General features: G+C 35.9%; 1 protein-coding gene across 1 annotated transcript in view; it reads left to right on the top strand.

The window, feature by feature from the left end:
- KCNH5 (potassium voltage-gated channel subfamily H member 5) overlaps positions 1 to 17,649 on the top strand; it is a 520,057-nt gene that overhangs the window by 153,956 nt on the left and 348,452 nt on the right. The window contains exon 7 of the mRNA XM_044662009.1: positions 10,859 to 11,285. Coding sequence (XP_044517944.1) covers positions 10,859 to 11,285 — 427 coding nt within the window. The remainder of the gene's footprint in view (positions 1 to 10,858; positions 11,286 to 17,649) is intronic.

The raw sequence follows: 17,649 nt of genomic DNA on the forward strand, positions 1-17,649 counted from the left end.
TGCCCTTACTAATTATTATTTTTTATTGCATTATGATCTGAGAAGGTTACATTTATTATTTCTGCTCGTTTGCATTTGTTTGCAATGGTTCTATGCCCTATAACATGGTCAATCTTTGTGAATGTGCTATGTGCAGCTGAAAAGAAGATGTATTCCTTTTTGTCCCTATTTATTTTTCTCCACATATCTATTAAATCTAATTTTTCTAGGACTTCATTCACCTCTCTTACCTCTTTCTTATTTATTTTTCAGTTTGATTTATCTAGATCTGAAAGAGGAATATTTAGATCTCCCACTAGTATGGTTTTACTATCTATTTCCTGCTTGAGCTCTGCCAGTTTCTCCTTTATGAATTTGGATGCTATGCCACTTGGTGCATATATATTGAGCAGTGTTATTTCCTCATTGTTTATACTGCCTTTAATCAGGATGTAATGACCTTCCCTGTCTTTTTTAATCATATCAATTTTTACTTTGGCTTTGTCAGAAATCATAATAGCCACTCCTGCCTTCTTTTTCTCATTTGATGCCCAAAATATTTTGCTCAAGCCCTGAACCTTAAACTTGTGTATGTCCACCCGTCTCATATGTGTTTCTTGTAGACAACATATGGTAGGATTTTGGTTTCTAATCCACTCTGCTATTTGCTTCCGTTTTATGAACGAGTTCATCCCATTCACATTCAGAGTTATAATCATCAGTTGTGCCCTATTCCTACCCCTTCTCCTTAAACTATTTCCTTTAAAACCAGTGGTTTGCTATTAAGACCTTCCCTTTCTACTCCCTCCCTTATTTCCCCCCTTTTTTGTTTTTAACGGCCTTATGAATTCCCTCCCCCTTCTTCTCCGCTCCCTTTTTTTGACCTCCCCACTACCCTGTTTCCCTTGATTTATCCCTTCTGACTTTCTCAGAAGGGTTAGATAAGAGTTTTATGTCCCAATGGATAGTATAGCTACTCTTCCCTCTCCAGGTTGATTACACTGAGAGAAAGGTTTGATTATTACCTCTTAATGCTCTCTTCCTCTCCTTCTTATAATAGTATTTGTCCCCTCTCCTTCCCATACCCTCTTTGTGTGTAATAGAATATCCTATTTTTCTTATTCACTCAAGTTTCTCTTGGTGTCCCCTGCTATTCACCCCCTCTTTCCCATCCCCCATGTCATCCTAGATTATTTAGTGTTCCACCTCACCCTGTGAATTATTCTTCTGATTACTATAATAGTGGATACTATAATAGTGAATAGAGTTCACTACAGAGAATTATACATAACATTTCTGTACATAGGAATACATATAATTAGATCTTACTGAGGCCCTTAAAAAGGCAAATTTAAAAATTATAAGTTTTCTTTCTTTCCCCTCTGTTTCTTATTTACCTTTTCATGTTTCTCTCTATTTTTGTGGTTGGATATCAAACTTTCCATTTAGCCCTGGTCTTTTCTGTGCAAATACTTGGAATTCTTCAATTTTGTTGAATGCCCATACTTTCCCCTGGATATATGTAGTCAATTTTGATGGGTAGTTGATCTGTGGTTGCAGGCCCAGTTCTCTTGCCTTTCTGAATATTGTATTCCAAGCCTTACGGTCTTTTAGCGTGGAGGCTGCTAGATCCTGTGTGATCCTGATTGGTGCCCCTTGATATTTGAATTGTCTCTTTCTGGCTTCTTGTAAGATTTTTTCTTTTACTTGAACGCTCTTGAATTTGGCTCTTATATTCCTTGGTGTTGACTTTTCTGTGTCCAGTGTAGAGGGTGATCTATGGATCCTTTCAATGTTTATATTGCCCTCTTGTTGTAGGACTTCAGGGCAATTTTGATGAATAATTTCTTTAAGTATGGAATCCAAGTTTCTATTAATTTCTGCTTTTTCTGGAAGACCAGTGATTCTCAAATTGTCTCTTCTAGACCGGTTTTCTTGGTCTGTCACTCTCTCATTGAGATATTTCATATTTCCTTCTATTTTTTCAGTCTTTTGACTTTGTTTTATTTGTTCTTGTTGTCTTGAGAGATCATTAGCTTCTAATTGCTCAATTCTAGCCTTTAGGGACTGGTTTTCGGCTCTAAACTTTTCGTTTTCAGCTATGATCTTTTGGTTTTCTTTTTCAATCTGGTTCACTTTGCTTATCAGTTCATTTTATTTCTGAGTCTCACTTTCTAATTGCAAGATTCTACCTTTTAAACTGTTATTTTCTTGCCAGATCTCTTCCATCTTCCTCAGAATCTCAGTTTTGAACTCTTCCATAGCTTGTGAGGAGTTTTCCTTATTTGAGGAGGGTCCGGATGCTTGTTTGTTCTCTTCTTCTGTTTGCTTGGTTGTCTGGATTTTCTCTGTGTAAAAGTTGTCGAGTGTTAAAGACTTCTTTTTCTTGTTGTTTATCTTTCTCTTCTGAACTTCCTGAGTCTGGGTAGCCATCATTAGCCCAGCAGCTTCTTAGCTTTATTCTCGCGCTCGGGGTCTGTCCCCGGTCTTTTGGCTCCTGAGGTCTGATTTCTGGTTTTTTCCAAGGTCAAGCCCCCTGGTGGACCCCCTTGCTTGATCCTCTGCTGGAGGTTCCTTTACAAGTCTCAGGGCGCTGCTTCCACAGTCCTATACCCGCCTACGCTGGTTCCCCACTCAGGGTTTCAGAGCTTTAGCTCCTGGTTGTGTCTGCCTCCACCCACGATGCCGCTCCTGCGCTCTGCTCTGGCGCTCAGATTTCGCTTGCGTTCTTTGGCTTATTGGGGTCCCAAATCTTGCTGCTCTCAGGAACAGGCCCTGGAGCTGCCAATGACTCGATGGGTGCCCCAACTTGCTCTATTTCTTTTTAACTGGCTTCGGCGCTATAGGTGGTGTGTGTGGAGGGGTTGGGGGTGGGGTGGTTGCTCAGCCCACGATTTAGTGAGAGCTGTTTCACCCCTTCATAGCATGGAAATGTCCTGATTCCACGTACCTTCCACGCTGCACCCTGTTGTGGGGTTCCTCCGTTCGTCTGGACTTGTTTTTATGTCCCCTTGAGGAGTTTTGTGTGTTTCGGTCAGGAGAGGTTAAGAGCTGCTTTTTACTCTGCCGCCATCTTAACCCAGAACTCCTACAAATCACTTTTAATTAAAAACCTGTCCTTCTCTTTGTTGTTTCTCTGACCTTGCTCTGGGCTGTATCTTCTTAATTTTTTCCATTCTCTTTCTCACAATATATTTCAAATTCAGCACTCTAGAACCCCAGACCACATCCTTCATTCTAATCCCTGGAAAATTGCTACTAGCTTCAATCATTGGATTGGTAATTTTTGTTCTCTTTGAGCTCTGGAATGAGACACTAATGATTAGATCATGCCCATTTCTTCAGGCATCCTAATTTTATTCTCACTTGTTAATCACTCATTAATTCTCATTCTTGGATGTATTGATGTATATTTACTCTCTTCAAATAGCACCTATATGTAAGAAAATGGATTTTTTATCTATATGTCATAAATCCTTAACTGAATTTGTCTCCATATAAAATCTTTTAATGTGAACTTTTAAAAACACCTTTTAGAGTTAGCCACATTTTTCTACTTTTGCTCAATAATGAAGATGAAAGTAGTGTTACCTTCCTGAAGCAACTTGCATACTACTTTTGCTATTCACATTTTAAAATTTGATTCAACACTGATTGATTTTCTATTATGCACAAACTAAGGTGCTATGCTATGTGATATGGGATATAAAGACTCAAATGAAACACTTCATATAGATTCTATTGTGAATGGGGGATGGGGTACAATATGCACCCAGATAATTATAACAAGAAAAATTATGGAGACTGAAAACACTAACAACCCCAGTAGAAATGGAAAGAATCAGTTAATTCTACCCTAAAGAACAAAAGATCTTTGAAGGCAGAAATGATAAGGAAGTACTTTCCAAGCATGGAGTCAATGCCTGGAGATGAGAGATAGAGGGTTGATTTCAAGGAAGAGCATATCGTTCAGTTTCTCTGTTGTATTGAATTTATTGCTTCCTTTAAGTCCAAACTAACCTCCTATTTTCTACAGAGCCTTCCATAACCCTTTTTGTTCTTGTATATGTATGCAAAACTTGAAATATTTAAAAAAGGTTTGTGAGGGAAGCATTATTCTGTCACTTGTGGAGGTGGTAATGTAAAAACAAGTGTATTGCAGTTTTGGGGAAATCTAAAATGACCTTTGGCCTGTTCAATATGAGAAAAGGAGAAGAAAATGAGACAAGTCTTAGGGAAAGAGGAGCTGTTAAACACTTAGAAGTGATATTATTAAAATATTATTGTTTTTATCACAGCTACATAATGGAAACTATTTAATTGGACCATCTCCACAGGTGATGCCACTACAAAGTATAAAAACAATAATTTTTATAAAAGAATTCTTTGAAAATGCTCCTTGTATCTTCAGCTACTGTCTGTCTCCATTGTTCTTGGGGAAGATAATATTCTCTTGAATAACTTCAAAATTCTACTTAATTCCAGTCTAAAGACGAAGAGTTCATCCTACCTCAAGTAGAACATAAAGACCCAGACTTCTCAATGAATCATTCATTCAATCATATTGTAAACCAGGTATGAACAATTCCTAGTTATCTCTGCTGGCTCAATCAAAGGCAAAGACAAAATTTTTAAAAAAATGGAAGAAGTGAAGTGCTTTGAGATAACTCTATAGGACTGGTTGAAATGATGCAATTATGACTTATGGTGCTTGGATAATAGGGCAGCCTACTTGTAGAGTAATTACAGATAAGTTCTTGAAAGGAGAAGAAAACACACAAGCTAGCTTGAAGCTTAACATAAAAAAAGGATCTTAGCAACTGGTTCCATCACTTCCTGGCAAATAAAGGGAAAAGAAATAGAAGCAGTTTTAGATTTTGTATGCTTGGGCTCCAGTATCACTGCAGAAGACAATTGCAGCTATTAAATTAAAATATACTCTCTTCTTGGAAGGAAAGCTATGGAAAATCTGGACAGTATATTGTAAAGCACTTTGATGACAAAGGTCCATATAGTCAAGCTATGGCTTTTCTAGTAGCAATGTATGACTGTGAAAGTTGGACTATAATGAAAGCTGAGTACCACAGAATTAACACTTTCAAATTGTGATACTGGAGAAGACTTTTGAGAGTCCCTTGGACAGCAATGAGTTCAAATCAATCAATACTTAAATAAATTAATGTGGACTATTCACAGGAAGGTCAGATACTGAAACTGAAGCTTAATTACTTGGACCACAAAACAAGAAGACAGGACTCATTGGAAAAGATCCCAATGCTGGGAAATATTGAAGGCAAAAAGTTAAGGGGATGGCAAAGGATAAGATGGATAGATAGTGTCATGGAAACAATGAACATGAGCTTGGAAAGACTTTGAGAGATAGTGGAGGACCTCGTATGTTGTGGTCCAGTGGCTTGGACATAACTGATTAAACAACAACTTTGAAAGGGAGATGCTTATGGGACAAGAGGTTGAAGAGGGAGTACTTCTGATTTCCTTCCCCACCCTTATCCCCAGAGGAAAAGGTGGTCACCTTCAAAAATCAATCAAGAAGCATTTGTAAAGCAGTTGCTACGTATGACAGGCATTGCACAAAGTCCTGAAGATACAAAGTAAGAAAAAACAAAACCTGTCTCCCATCAAAAAGAAACAACAGAAATCTCAAAACCAACAATCAAAAAATCATTCCCTGCTCTCAAGGAGCTGATATTATGATGAGGAACCAACATGTAACTATGTTCAAACTAGACATAAAGGATGTCCCAAAGGTCGTACTGTAGCTTTATGCTTTGATAGCTTTAAGATTTAAGTTTAAATTTGCTCTAAGATATTTGGGTACACACATACTATGTAAAAGATACATTGGAGATAATTTCAAAGGGAAGGCATTAAATTTAAAGAAGACTGGAAAAGACTTATTGTGGAAGATGGGATTTTAGTTAAAAATTGAAGGAAATCAGGAAAGCCAGTGGATGTAAAAGAGAAGGAAGAAAATTCAGGAATGAGGAATATGAAGAGGGTATATGTCATTGAATCACAGAACATTTGAGGAAAGCAAAAGATATAAGAAGATTGGAAAGAAGCTAGATCATGAAATACTTTAAAAGCTAAACAACATTTTATATTTGATCCTGTAGATGAAGGGCAGTCAAAGATGTTGAATGAATAGTGGAGTGATGTGGCCAGACTTATTCTAGAGGAAGATCACTTTGATAGATGAGTAGTGCATTAGAATGGGACAAGAAGAGCCAAAAAGGTAAGAAGACCAAGAGCACCCATAAGAAACACAAAAGACCAGACATAAGGCCATGAGGGATTGTACATGGTGGCAGCAGTGTCAGAGGAGAGGAAGGGCCATATAAAAGATATGTTACAATAGGACTTGGTAACAGTGGGGTGAGAGAGTATAGGGATTAACTTGAAGATGACATCTAGGTTACAACCCTGGGAGGCTTGGAGAATTGTGATACTGTCAACAATAATAGGGAAGTTAGGAAGAAGGGATAATTTGGGAGAAAAGAAAATGAGTTCAGTTTTGGATATGTAAGGATTAAGCTATCTATCAGACATTCAGTTTGAGATGTCCACTAGACAGTTGAAGATGGAAGTCTGGAAGTCAGAAGGGATGTTAAGGCTGGACAAATACACAAGAGATCAGAAGATCTGGACTTCTTATTTGTCCCTAGAACATAGGGATTTGTAGATTTAGAACTAGTAGGGATCTTAGAGTCCATGAAGTTCACCTCCTTTGTCCTCTTATTTTATGGATGAGTGAATTTAAGGCTGAGAAGTATTTATTGCCTTGCAAAGATTCCATACAGTTAGTAAATGTTTGAGGAAGGATTCAAACTGATACTCCATCAATTGTCACAACAGTGGCTGATAGGAACTAAGTTCAAAATAAATACTCTTAAGAAAGGCATTTTTAAGACTAAAGGAATCCTTTAGAAAGCTATATCTATGGGGAACTTCATGAGGATTCCACCAAGGGACAAAATGACAGCCATTAATCAGTAATTCTAAGGATACTCTCATGTCATATGAACTCTCTAAGCTTGAGCTCACTTTCTTCAGAAGTCTGTGTATAGACCTTAGAGAGGGTTTTCTAGACTGTAGAAGAATATTTTTGGCTTTATAATATTTATTTAGTACATGCTCTTAACTTAAGGTGAATGAATTCTGGCTTGTTAATTAATTAATATCAACTGATAATGGAGAGCAAACTGGTGTGGTTGGTGAGCAAAAGTACCAAAAATTACTTCAAATCCCTTAGGGTTGCCCTTTGAACCCTGAGAGAAAGAAGTAGTAGCCATGATCCTAATCACCTTTCTAGTAGGAGGTATGAGAGTGAGTCCAGTGCTACTCTAGCACATTTTCTATCTGGATATTTATGTTTTATAAACATTTTCAGTTATGAATTTTCTTTTTAACTTAATGAGAATGAATTAAATGATGTATTGTATAATATTAATGGAAAATAATCCTTTGTTCTTGTTACTTGTTAGTAGGAAGACTGTAAATTAGTAATGAGAACAAATTTAAACAAATTTAGTGATACTAAGACACTCAGCTCAACATTGAGTAAATGATTTAGCAATTTTTAGATTTAAGTGAGTCTTCATTATACTTTGAATTGGCCAGTGCTTTATAGTCAATTCACTTAAATTTAATACACATTTTAATAGTATAGAACATTGTGGTAGATTTTGGGTATGCAAAAACAAAAACACACCCTCAAAGATATTATATTTTAATAAAATTATTCATTTTCCTTCCTGTTAATTGAACAAAGTACAAATTCTGAGAAATTTCCTATTTGAGATAAGATTGAATATGTTATGAGTAAATTCTAGTTTAATTTAGCCAGCTAGGTGTCACAGTGGTTAGAGTCAGGAAGACTGTTCAAATGTGGCCTCAAGACACTTGCTGTGGCAAGTCATTTAACCTCATTTGTCTCAGTTTCCTCATCTTGAAAATGAGCTAGAGAAGAAAATGGCAAACCACTCCAATATCTTTGTCAAGAAAACCTCTAATGGAGTCAGAAAGAGTGGACGCTGCTGAAAGGGTTGAACAAAAACAACAATATTAGTGGATTGAAAGCTGGATCTGGTGCCAAGAAGACCTGAGTTCAAATGCAGCCTTAAACTCTTATTAGCTCTATTACTGGGCAAACTGACCTCTGTCTGCCTTAGTCTCATGAGTAAAATGAGATTAATAATTATATCTACCTCCCAAGGGGGCAGAAAGGATAAAATGAGATAACTGCAAAATCTTAAAATTCTTAGAAATGCTAGATATTTTTAATATCTTTTATTATTTTGGTTCAGGCTATCCAAATTTAGGGGCTGGTAGCATTTTAGCACTGGAAGGAACTACAGGGTTAACAATGATGTTTGCTGCCCGGTGTGATATTCAGCTCAGCCATATTCTTCTTTCCAATGTATTTACTTCTTATCAGTTAAATAATCACACAGTATTGCAGTGGGAAGGCCACAGAGCACTACCTATAATTGAATGAGAATGAGAATCCCTTCCTACCTCTTATCCCACATTCTTCTTAAGGATTTTGTTTGAAGATGTCTGATCCAGGGCAAGCCAATCCTTCCTGAAGCAACTGATCCCACTTTTGGCAGGTTATTATTGTTAGGAAATGTTCCATTACACCCATGGTTCTATGCTATTGCTCCATATATGCCACAAATGGCACCCTTCTAATCCCTCTCCCATTGGACTGCCCTTCAAATAATTTAGTGTGATTTCAATATTAATATTTGATAAATACTTGAATTATCAGATTCCTGCCTCTCCTCCCCACCCATTATACTAGGATTGCTTTTTTTTCCCAGGCTACTCATCATTCCCGTTCCTTTCAACTGACCCTCCCATGCAAGCTCGTTAGTCCTTTACTTTATTATTTGCCTTCCTCTCTGTGCTCTCCAGCCTAAGATGCAGTGCCCACAGCCAGATACAGCCTGAAGAGCACAGTGAAGTCATAACCTCCTTATTCTCGGATACTTGGCCTCCCTTAATGCAACCCAAGACACATAGATGTTTATGTGTCATCCTGGATTGCGGACTAATATGGGGTTGGTGTGCTGCCTTAAAATCACCAGATATTTTTTCAGTAATACAAAAACCTAAAACAAAAAAGAAATAAACAAACAAAAAAATTGCTATCTAGACATCTGCTCAGTCGTTTCAGTTGCATCTGACTTTTCCCAATCCCATTTGTTTCCTTAATTAATTAATTGATTGATTGCTTGATTATATTTGAAAATTTTCAATTAATTAAGATTTTTCCATGGTTACATGATTCATGTTCTTTCCCTCCCCTCCTCTCATCCCCTCCTGTAGCCAGTGAGCAATTTCCCTGGGTTTTACATGTGTCCTTAATCAAGACCTATTTCCATATTATTAATATTTGCATTAGGGTGATCGCTTAAAGTCTACATCCCATTTGGGTTTTTCTTGGAGTGAGAGGCAACTAGGTGACTCAGTGGATAGAAAGCCAGGCTCAGAGATGGGAGGTACCAGGTTCAAATCTGGTCTCAGATACTGCCTAGCTGTGTGACCTTGGGCAAGTCACTTAACTCCCATTGTTTAGTCCTTATTTGCTCTTCTGTTTTAGAACCAATAGATGAAAGGGTTATTAAAAAGAGAGGGAGAGAGGTTGAAGTGGTTTATCATTTCCTTTTCTAGCTCATTTTATAGGTGAGGAAAACTAAAGAAACAGGGTTAAGTGACTGGTCTAGGGTCACATAGCTAGTAAATATCTGAGGTCAAATTTGACCTCAGATCTTCCTGACAACAGGCCCAGCTATTCCCATTGGCCAGACATTGGCTGTTTTGCACTTGTGGCATTGCAATTTTCAATACAAGTTTAAGAGATTAATCCTCATAAAAATTCATTTTAGGTGTTTCCCAATAGTCTAGTCTTCCTTTTGGCTCCTGGCACATTCATCCCTCCCAACTTTGCAAATTTGGTAAATGTGCCATCTGTGATTTTATTTAAATTATTGGTGAAGACTTTAAGTAAAACAATCCAAGGAAAGATTCCCTGAGACAAACTCCATTGTGTTTGCTCTTCTGAAAATGCTATTGTTGTTCTGTCTTTGCACAGATAATGATAATATAATAAAACAGGTCATTAAGAGGACAAACTTCATAGGAGATAGAAAAAAAGTATGAATTTCACCACTGATGAGTTTTGAACTCTTCCTAGAGACAATTCTAATGGCATTCCTTCTGGTCTATTAGGTTTTTCATTTATGCAGACATCAGTGCCAGTGTGGGGGGAGAATAATAATAGTAATAGCTAGCATTTGCATAATACTTTAAGGTTTGCAAAACATTTTACACATATTAACACAGTTGAGTCTCACAACCTTGTGAGACAGGTTCTATTATTATTCCCATTTTACAGATGGAGAAATAAAATCTAAGAAAGATTACTTGACTTGCCCTGAGTCACATAGCTAGTAAGTGTCTGAGGCAGGTTTTGAACTTGGATTATCTGACTCCAAATAGTGTATCCTATACACTATACCACCTTACTGCCTTAAGTCAGAATCAAATTTTAAATAAGACAAGGTCTCCTGCCCTCATGACACTCTGACTTTTTGAAAAATTTTCCTTTACTAACAAATATCTGTTGCCCTAAGAATAGACCAAATACTAATTTATTTGAGAAAAAAAAAAAGATCTCATTTTTTGGAATGCCTACATTATTTTCAGGTTATTTTCTTCCTGTCAAATTAAAGGTTCATTTTATGTGTCTGTCATCATCATAAAAATGGAGCTGGACATGCAAGGTGAGTCCATCCTTCATGTGCATTTTCACCAGGGTTTTGGAAGTCATTCATTATTTCTCTCCTTTCAGGGGATCAGCAGCCTCTTCAGTTCTTTGAAAGTGGTGCGTCTTCTACGTCTGGGCCGTGTTGCTAGGAAGTTGGACCATTACCTGGAATACGGTGCTGCTGTATTGGTGCTGTTGGTGTGTGTATTTGGACTAGTCGCTCACTGGCTAGCCTGCATTTGGTACAGTATTGGGGATTATGAAGTCATTGATGAAGTCACGAATCGCATCCAAAATGATAGCTGGCTTTATCAGTTGGCCATGAGTATTGGGACGCCTTATCAGTACAATACCAGTACAGGGGCATGGGAAGGAGGACCCAGCAAGGACTCCTTGTATGTCTCCTCCCTCTACTTTACCATGACAAGCCTTACCACAATAGGATTTGGAAACATAGCTCCAACCACTGACGTGGAGAAGATGTTTTCTGTGGCCATGATGATGGTTGGCTGTAAGTAGTTTTATTTTCCTTTGTTAAGACCCTTAATCACAGTTTTTGAAATATTAAAAATAAAGCTACTCAGGCTTTTTAAGGAACTTTAAGACTTTGGTCTGTCAAAACCATTACTTTGTACAAGAAAAGTTGCTTTTTCTAATTTTATGCCACATAAAGATAATATCTAAAAATAATACAAGCACACATAGACACACACATAGCAATCAGGATGAACAGGAATTGCCATAGACTATGTGAATCTGAGGAAGTCATTCTTTAAGACTATAAGATGCACAGCAATTGGTGATCTACATTGACAGAGGGTATTTCCTTATGGATATACTACTGTACCAGTGAAATCACAAGTGTGATAAAAAGTACCAATATTCATCCATACAAATATCTGTGCATATGTAGTGAAAACTGCTTTAAAATACAATATAAATGCATTTTATGTTTATATTTTATAATTTTTATAATTTATATTTTATTCATTTATTTTTGGAATAAGTTTAATAATTTATAGCTTATTCATTATGATTATGATTTTTATAATTTAATTTTATAATCTATTCTTTTAATATATGTATATATATTATAATTTTATACATTGTAATTTTATATATACAATTTACATTAACTTGTACTTTACATATTCAAATACTTTTATAATTTAATATAATGATCAATAATTTAATATATTTCTATCATTTATATTTATGTATAATTTATACTTTTATACTTTTAAATAATTTTATAATGCTGTTTTCATTTTCAGTGCCTTAGATGAAGAAAGGCATAGATGATTTGTTCAATGAATTTGTAAATGGTATAAGGCTGGAAAAGAAAATGAATATGTTGCTTGACAAAGTTAGGAGTCAGAAATGCAGTAAGGTGAAGCTCATGAGATAAATTTAGTAGGGTAAAAGTAGTCCTGCAGCTACATTTAAATGATCAACTCTACGAGCAAAGGATTGAGGGTGATAGGTGAAGTGTGTCTAGAAAGCAATTCATGTGATATTGGTTCTAATGGCACAGTAAAAGCTCAGTATGATGTGATATTTTGATGAAGGCAATTCAAAGAACTCATGAAATCCTCGAATACAATAATAGAGGCATACTGTGTAGTGATAGCAGTATATAGACTTAATCTGGGGTATCCTGTCCTATTCTGGGAATCACATTTTATAATGGATAAGTGTGAAACATCTCCAGAAGCTAGTGATTGGCACCATAAGATGACTTTCTAACTGTAACATTTTAAGGATTTGTTGGAAAACCAGGAATATTTAGCACAGAGAAGAGAAGATTTATGAAATAAGGAATAGTAACAATCTTCAAATATTTGAAAGATTTTCATGTGGAAAGACATTCAACTAATTTTTGGCTCTAGAGGATATAATGAATATTATGAATGAAGTTATAGGAAAACAGATTTCAGCTCAAAATAAGGAAAAAAATGTTGTTATCCTAAAATGTTAGTGGCTCTGTAAGTTTCCTATCATTGGAATAGTTTAAAGGAATCATGTCAAATGGCCTACTGGCCAAATGTGGCCTACAAAATTCCCAAGAGTGCCCTTAATCAGATTAAAATATAATTAGGAAATATTTTACAAAATAAGTAAATTTTACTTATTTTACAAAATTTACAAAATAAGTAAAAATACAAAAAAATTAATAATAATTAAAAACTAAGTCAATAAAGAACCCACAGGGATCCTCGTGTAAAGATGAATGGCTATGAATCTCTATTTGAATTTGATACCACTAGTTTAAAGTAATGTAGTATAGGGGAAAAAATGCTAGACTTAGAGTCAAAAGAAATTTGGCTTTAAATCCTTTCTCTGACACTAGTTTTATTACACAACCTCATTAATTTTTTTTAATTGGCAAAATGGGCAATATAATACGCAAGTAATTATATATTTATTTATATACAATCACATAATTTATCTATAAAAATATAATTCTTACCTTATAGTATTGTTGCATTTTGAAAATATTAAAACACAATCGATCCATCAGCAAATGTTTATTAAGTACTTTCTTTGTATCAGGACTATGCTAGGTTCTGAGGATGAAAAAACAAAAATGAGAGTTGTACTTGCCCTCAAGAATATTATAGTCAAACCAAGTGAGCCAATATGTGCATATAAACTGTTCAGTCATTTCAGCCATATCTGACTCCTTGTGACTCCATTTGGATTTTTCTTTTTGCAAAGATATTGGAATGGTTTGCCATTTTCTTTTATAGTTCATTGTACAAATTAGGAAACTGAGACAAACAGGGTTATATGTATAGGTCTAGATAAAAGATATAAAATGTGATTTTTCAGAGAAGGTCCTAGTAGTTGGGTGAGAGTGGGAGGTGGTGATCAGGAAAGGCACTTGAGGTAAGCATTGCAGGTAACTAGGAATTCTGAGAGAGAAATGAAGATGTAGTATATTCCTAGCAGAGAAGACAATAGAATCATGGAATTACAAGATGCATTATGGGTATGAGAAACGGCAAGAAGCCCAACTCACCTGGATCATAGTGTATGTGTGGAGGGGTGCCATGTTCAATAAGGCTCAAAAGGTATTGTAGGTTGGGGCCAGGTCATGAAGGACTAAAATGCTAAAACAGAGGAATTATATTTGATTCTGGAGTTAATGGTGAACCATTGGAGTTTGTTAAGTAGGGTAATATGTTCAGATCAGGAAAATCAATTTGACAGCTGTACAAAGGCTAGATTGGAGAAGTGATTGTGGCAAAAGTCCAGGTGAAAGACAGTGAGGACCAGAGCTAGGGCAGAACTGTGGAAGTAGAGAGAAGGGGACAAATATAAGGTGTGTGGAAATGAGCTATTATTTATTTTTATAAGATTGAATAGATATTTTTTTCAGGGATGTTGTATATGGTGGTGATGATTTGCAAAAATTTTATGAAATATATGCTTTTATTTTAGTACATATATGTCGGTATATGATTAGACTTTTGTAAACAAATCAGAATAATGTATTATCAGTGATGTTGATATCCTCATTTCTAGTAAAACAAAAATCTTTTTTTCTACCACCTTCCTGATTTTTTTGAAATTGCTCAAAACTAGATAAGCAAAGAATTACTATTAAAAAACCAAAATATGACTAAGGAGTACAGGATTTCCCTTTAAATATAACCTTGTTCTTCTTTTGTCTAAAGGATAGGTCAGAAGTAAAAGTAGTGAAGAGAAAATGTTAATAGGTATATTTTGGCTTCCCACAAAGGGATAAACAAAACAAAATAAAACTTTCTAAGTACAGCTCTCCAAGAGTAGAATGTTTGTGTCCTCAGGAAGTAGTGCTTCTTATTGTTTGGCGATTATAGGATCTTAGATTTATATCTGGGATGAACCTGAGAAGTCTCTCAGTCCATTCCCCTCATTCTAAAGGCGAGAAAATTGAAGCACAGAGCAGCTAAGTGATTTATTATGGGCATATAATTAATAAGTGTCTGAGGTCTGATTCGAACTTAGATCTTCCTGACTTTAGGCCCAGCAGTTTATCTGCTATGTCATCTACCTGCCTATAAGAAGAATAGAATGCCATTTATGAGAAATGTTTTTGATGGGATTCCCATATAGAAAGAAGGGACTAGGTGACTTCTGAGCTCCTCTCTTATTATTTGGGAAGACTGATTATTTAATCTTTAACAAAGAACTATTTTTGCCATAATGAGTAACTAGCACTGGCGGTAAAATAGTATTTAATTTTATTCAATATTGTACTTTCGCTATGCATAGAATATCTGCTTGTCTGTCTGTCTTTCTTTCTTTCTTTCTTTCTTTCTTTCTTTCTTTCTTTCTTTCTTTCTTTCTTTCTTTCTTTCTTTCTTTCTGTTTGTCTGCCTATGTATTTGTCTATCTTCTAATCTAAATTCAAAGAAAGGTAATGTTGGAATAAACCTTCTACTTAATCCAGCCCAGTCACTTCATTTTGCAGATGAAAATGGACCCCATAGAGATGAGTGACTTTACTAGGCCACTTAGTTAAAAATGGCAGAATTTGTATTATACTTGAACCTAGATTTTGTTTCCAAGGGGGGAGAGAGAGAGAGAGAGAGAGAGAGAGAGAGAGAGAGAGAGAGAGAGAGAGAGAGAGAGAGAGAATGTGTGTGTGTGTGTTTGTTTTCCCTGCCCCCTCTTTTCATTTCTGAGCAGCTCTATTCAAACAGTTTTAATACGAAATTCTGAAAGTGTAGCCCTGATTTCATATAAAGGATAAAATTTCTGTCTGATCGTTTGGCAACAAACCTGGGAGGATATTGAATACCCAAATGCAGTATAACTGGAATTTGCTAGAATGATGTTCTAGCACAGAAATATACTTTGAGGAAGGTAATATATTTAAAAATTTTAATTGCCCAGCATAGTGAAAAACAACTTTCTTTCCCATTCTGATAAAGGTCTACATAGCCTCTTTGTTAATTTTATTTGGTAAATATTTTTATCTTTGTGAAATATGTGATTTTAAAATACCTTATTATTCAAGCTGGGACTAAATGTTTGTGTCCTAGGAATGGTCTTAGATTTTTCTTTCTTATGTTATTGTACAGTGGACACAGTGAATATTCATTCTAAAAATGGAACTTGATTTTTTTCTAATTCCTTTCCTATGAGACAAAGAGAGTAGGATTTCTTAGTATTAATAAAAATACATTTTAAAGGTAATATTTTAAAATATCTTTCATTGTACTGTCTCCTCTCTCTACATCCATTCCTCTTTCTCTTTCTCCTTTTCCTCAGGTTTATCCTCTTCCTTCCCACCTCTGCCTTACCCTCCCTTCACCCAATCCAAGTGATACTGTGACAGACCGATATGGAGGGACATATAATACAAACTAGAAAAAAATGCATAAAATAAGTATCAAGTGCTATGAGATGAGATGAGGCAGAAACCGCTTTCTTGTGGTTTCTTCAGGGAAAGCTTTGAGAAAACAGCATTTTGACTGCATTTTATAAGGTGGTTAGGATGGCAATAGACACAGATGGTTATGTAGGGCAAGGTGTAGGTGTGATAGGGGGTGGTGCTTAGTAGAAGCAAATAAAATAAATTTGACTACTTGCATTTATGAAATCAAAGCTAATTGGGTCATAACTCATACTTCTTTGGTCAATGAATTACCATCACCATCACCACTTCCACCACCACTATGATCATGTCATCCAATGTTTCCTGAGCATCTACCATGTCTGCATTATTGACCTGTGAATTTTCCAGAGCAGATTGTTTTTTTAAAATAACAAGATGAATTCCCACAAGCTTCTGGTCACCTCCCTCCTATAATTTGCTCTGTGATCAGAGAATAGTATAGATGTTTTTCATTTTTGACTATTAGATGTGATCCTAAAAAGTTCTAACCTGAAAAACTTTTATTTATACACATTATTGCATTTTTTCCTTTAGTGTGTATAGTTTTATTTGAACTGCCCTTAAATCAGAGACAGATGTTTTTCTTCTACTCAAAGTACTGCTACCAATCTTATTGAACTCTTGGGGAGACTGTTAAAAACATTCATTCATATTATAAGGGGGCAGGGAGGGAAAGGTGTAGCTTCCATTCCAGAGTATTTGTGCTCAGGTTGGGCAATGATCTTGATTTTCATCATGCTGAGGGTGTAGCAGTAATCTCTTCCTGCATCCTTGTCAGCAATGCCTGGGTACATGGTTGTATTAGTGAGTAATACATTATTGGAATATTGGCATATAAATCCTAAGGAATATCAGCATTATATTTTGTGGCTGATTTGAAGTATTTTCATGGATACAACAGAATTCTTTAAGATTTTAGAAGATGCTTCAGGGCACCTGAAACTCTCATTGCCAAAGGCAATAATCTAACCATCAATGAGCCCACATCTCTTTTCCAGAGAATTAGAGCCATCAGTGACCATCCTTTGCTCAAATACTTTTCCATGGTGTCACACACAATTTCCCCCTCAGCCGTGATCATGAAGCTATAATTTTTCACATTCAAGATTTTTCACTAGGTAGATTGTCAAGTAATAGTCAGGTAGATCCAGATGGAAGATAATATGGGGAAGGGTTTGGTCTTCATAGGGCATAGTATGAATCATATCATTGCATTCTATCAGGATACCAGTAATATGACAAGACATATAGAGAGATGAGAGTGTAAAAGCCAGCATAGATGGTTCTCACTCAGCTCCACGCAAATAGATATTATTTATGTCATCTCTTTGGGTTTCGAAAGGTGGGGGCTCACAGTGTGTTCTTCAGGGGCCATATGAAGCATATTATAGTAAGTATGTTGTCTTATTATCTTCTTTGTGGTACCTCTTTTGGCTCATATCTACCCTTGTGCCTTGATATCTGGGGTAACCAAAAATGGAGAAGA

Source organism: Gracilinanus agilis, chromosome 2, assembly GCF_016433145.1.
Source record: "Gracilinanus agilis isolate LMUSP501 chromosome 2, AgileGrace, whole genome shotgun sequence".
In the NCBI taxonomy this organism is placed as follows: Eukaryota; Metazoa; Chordata; class Mammalia; order Didelphimorphia; family Didelphidae; genus Gracilinanus; species Gracilinanus agilis.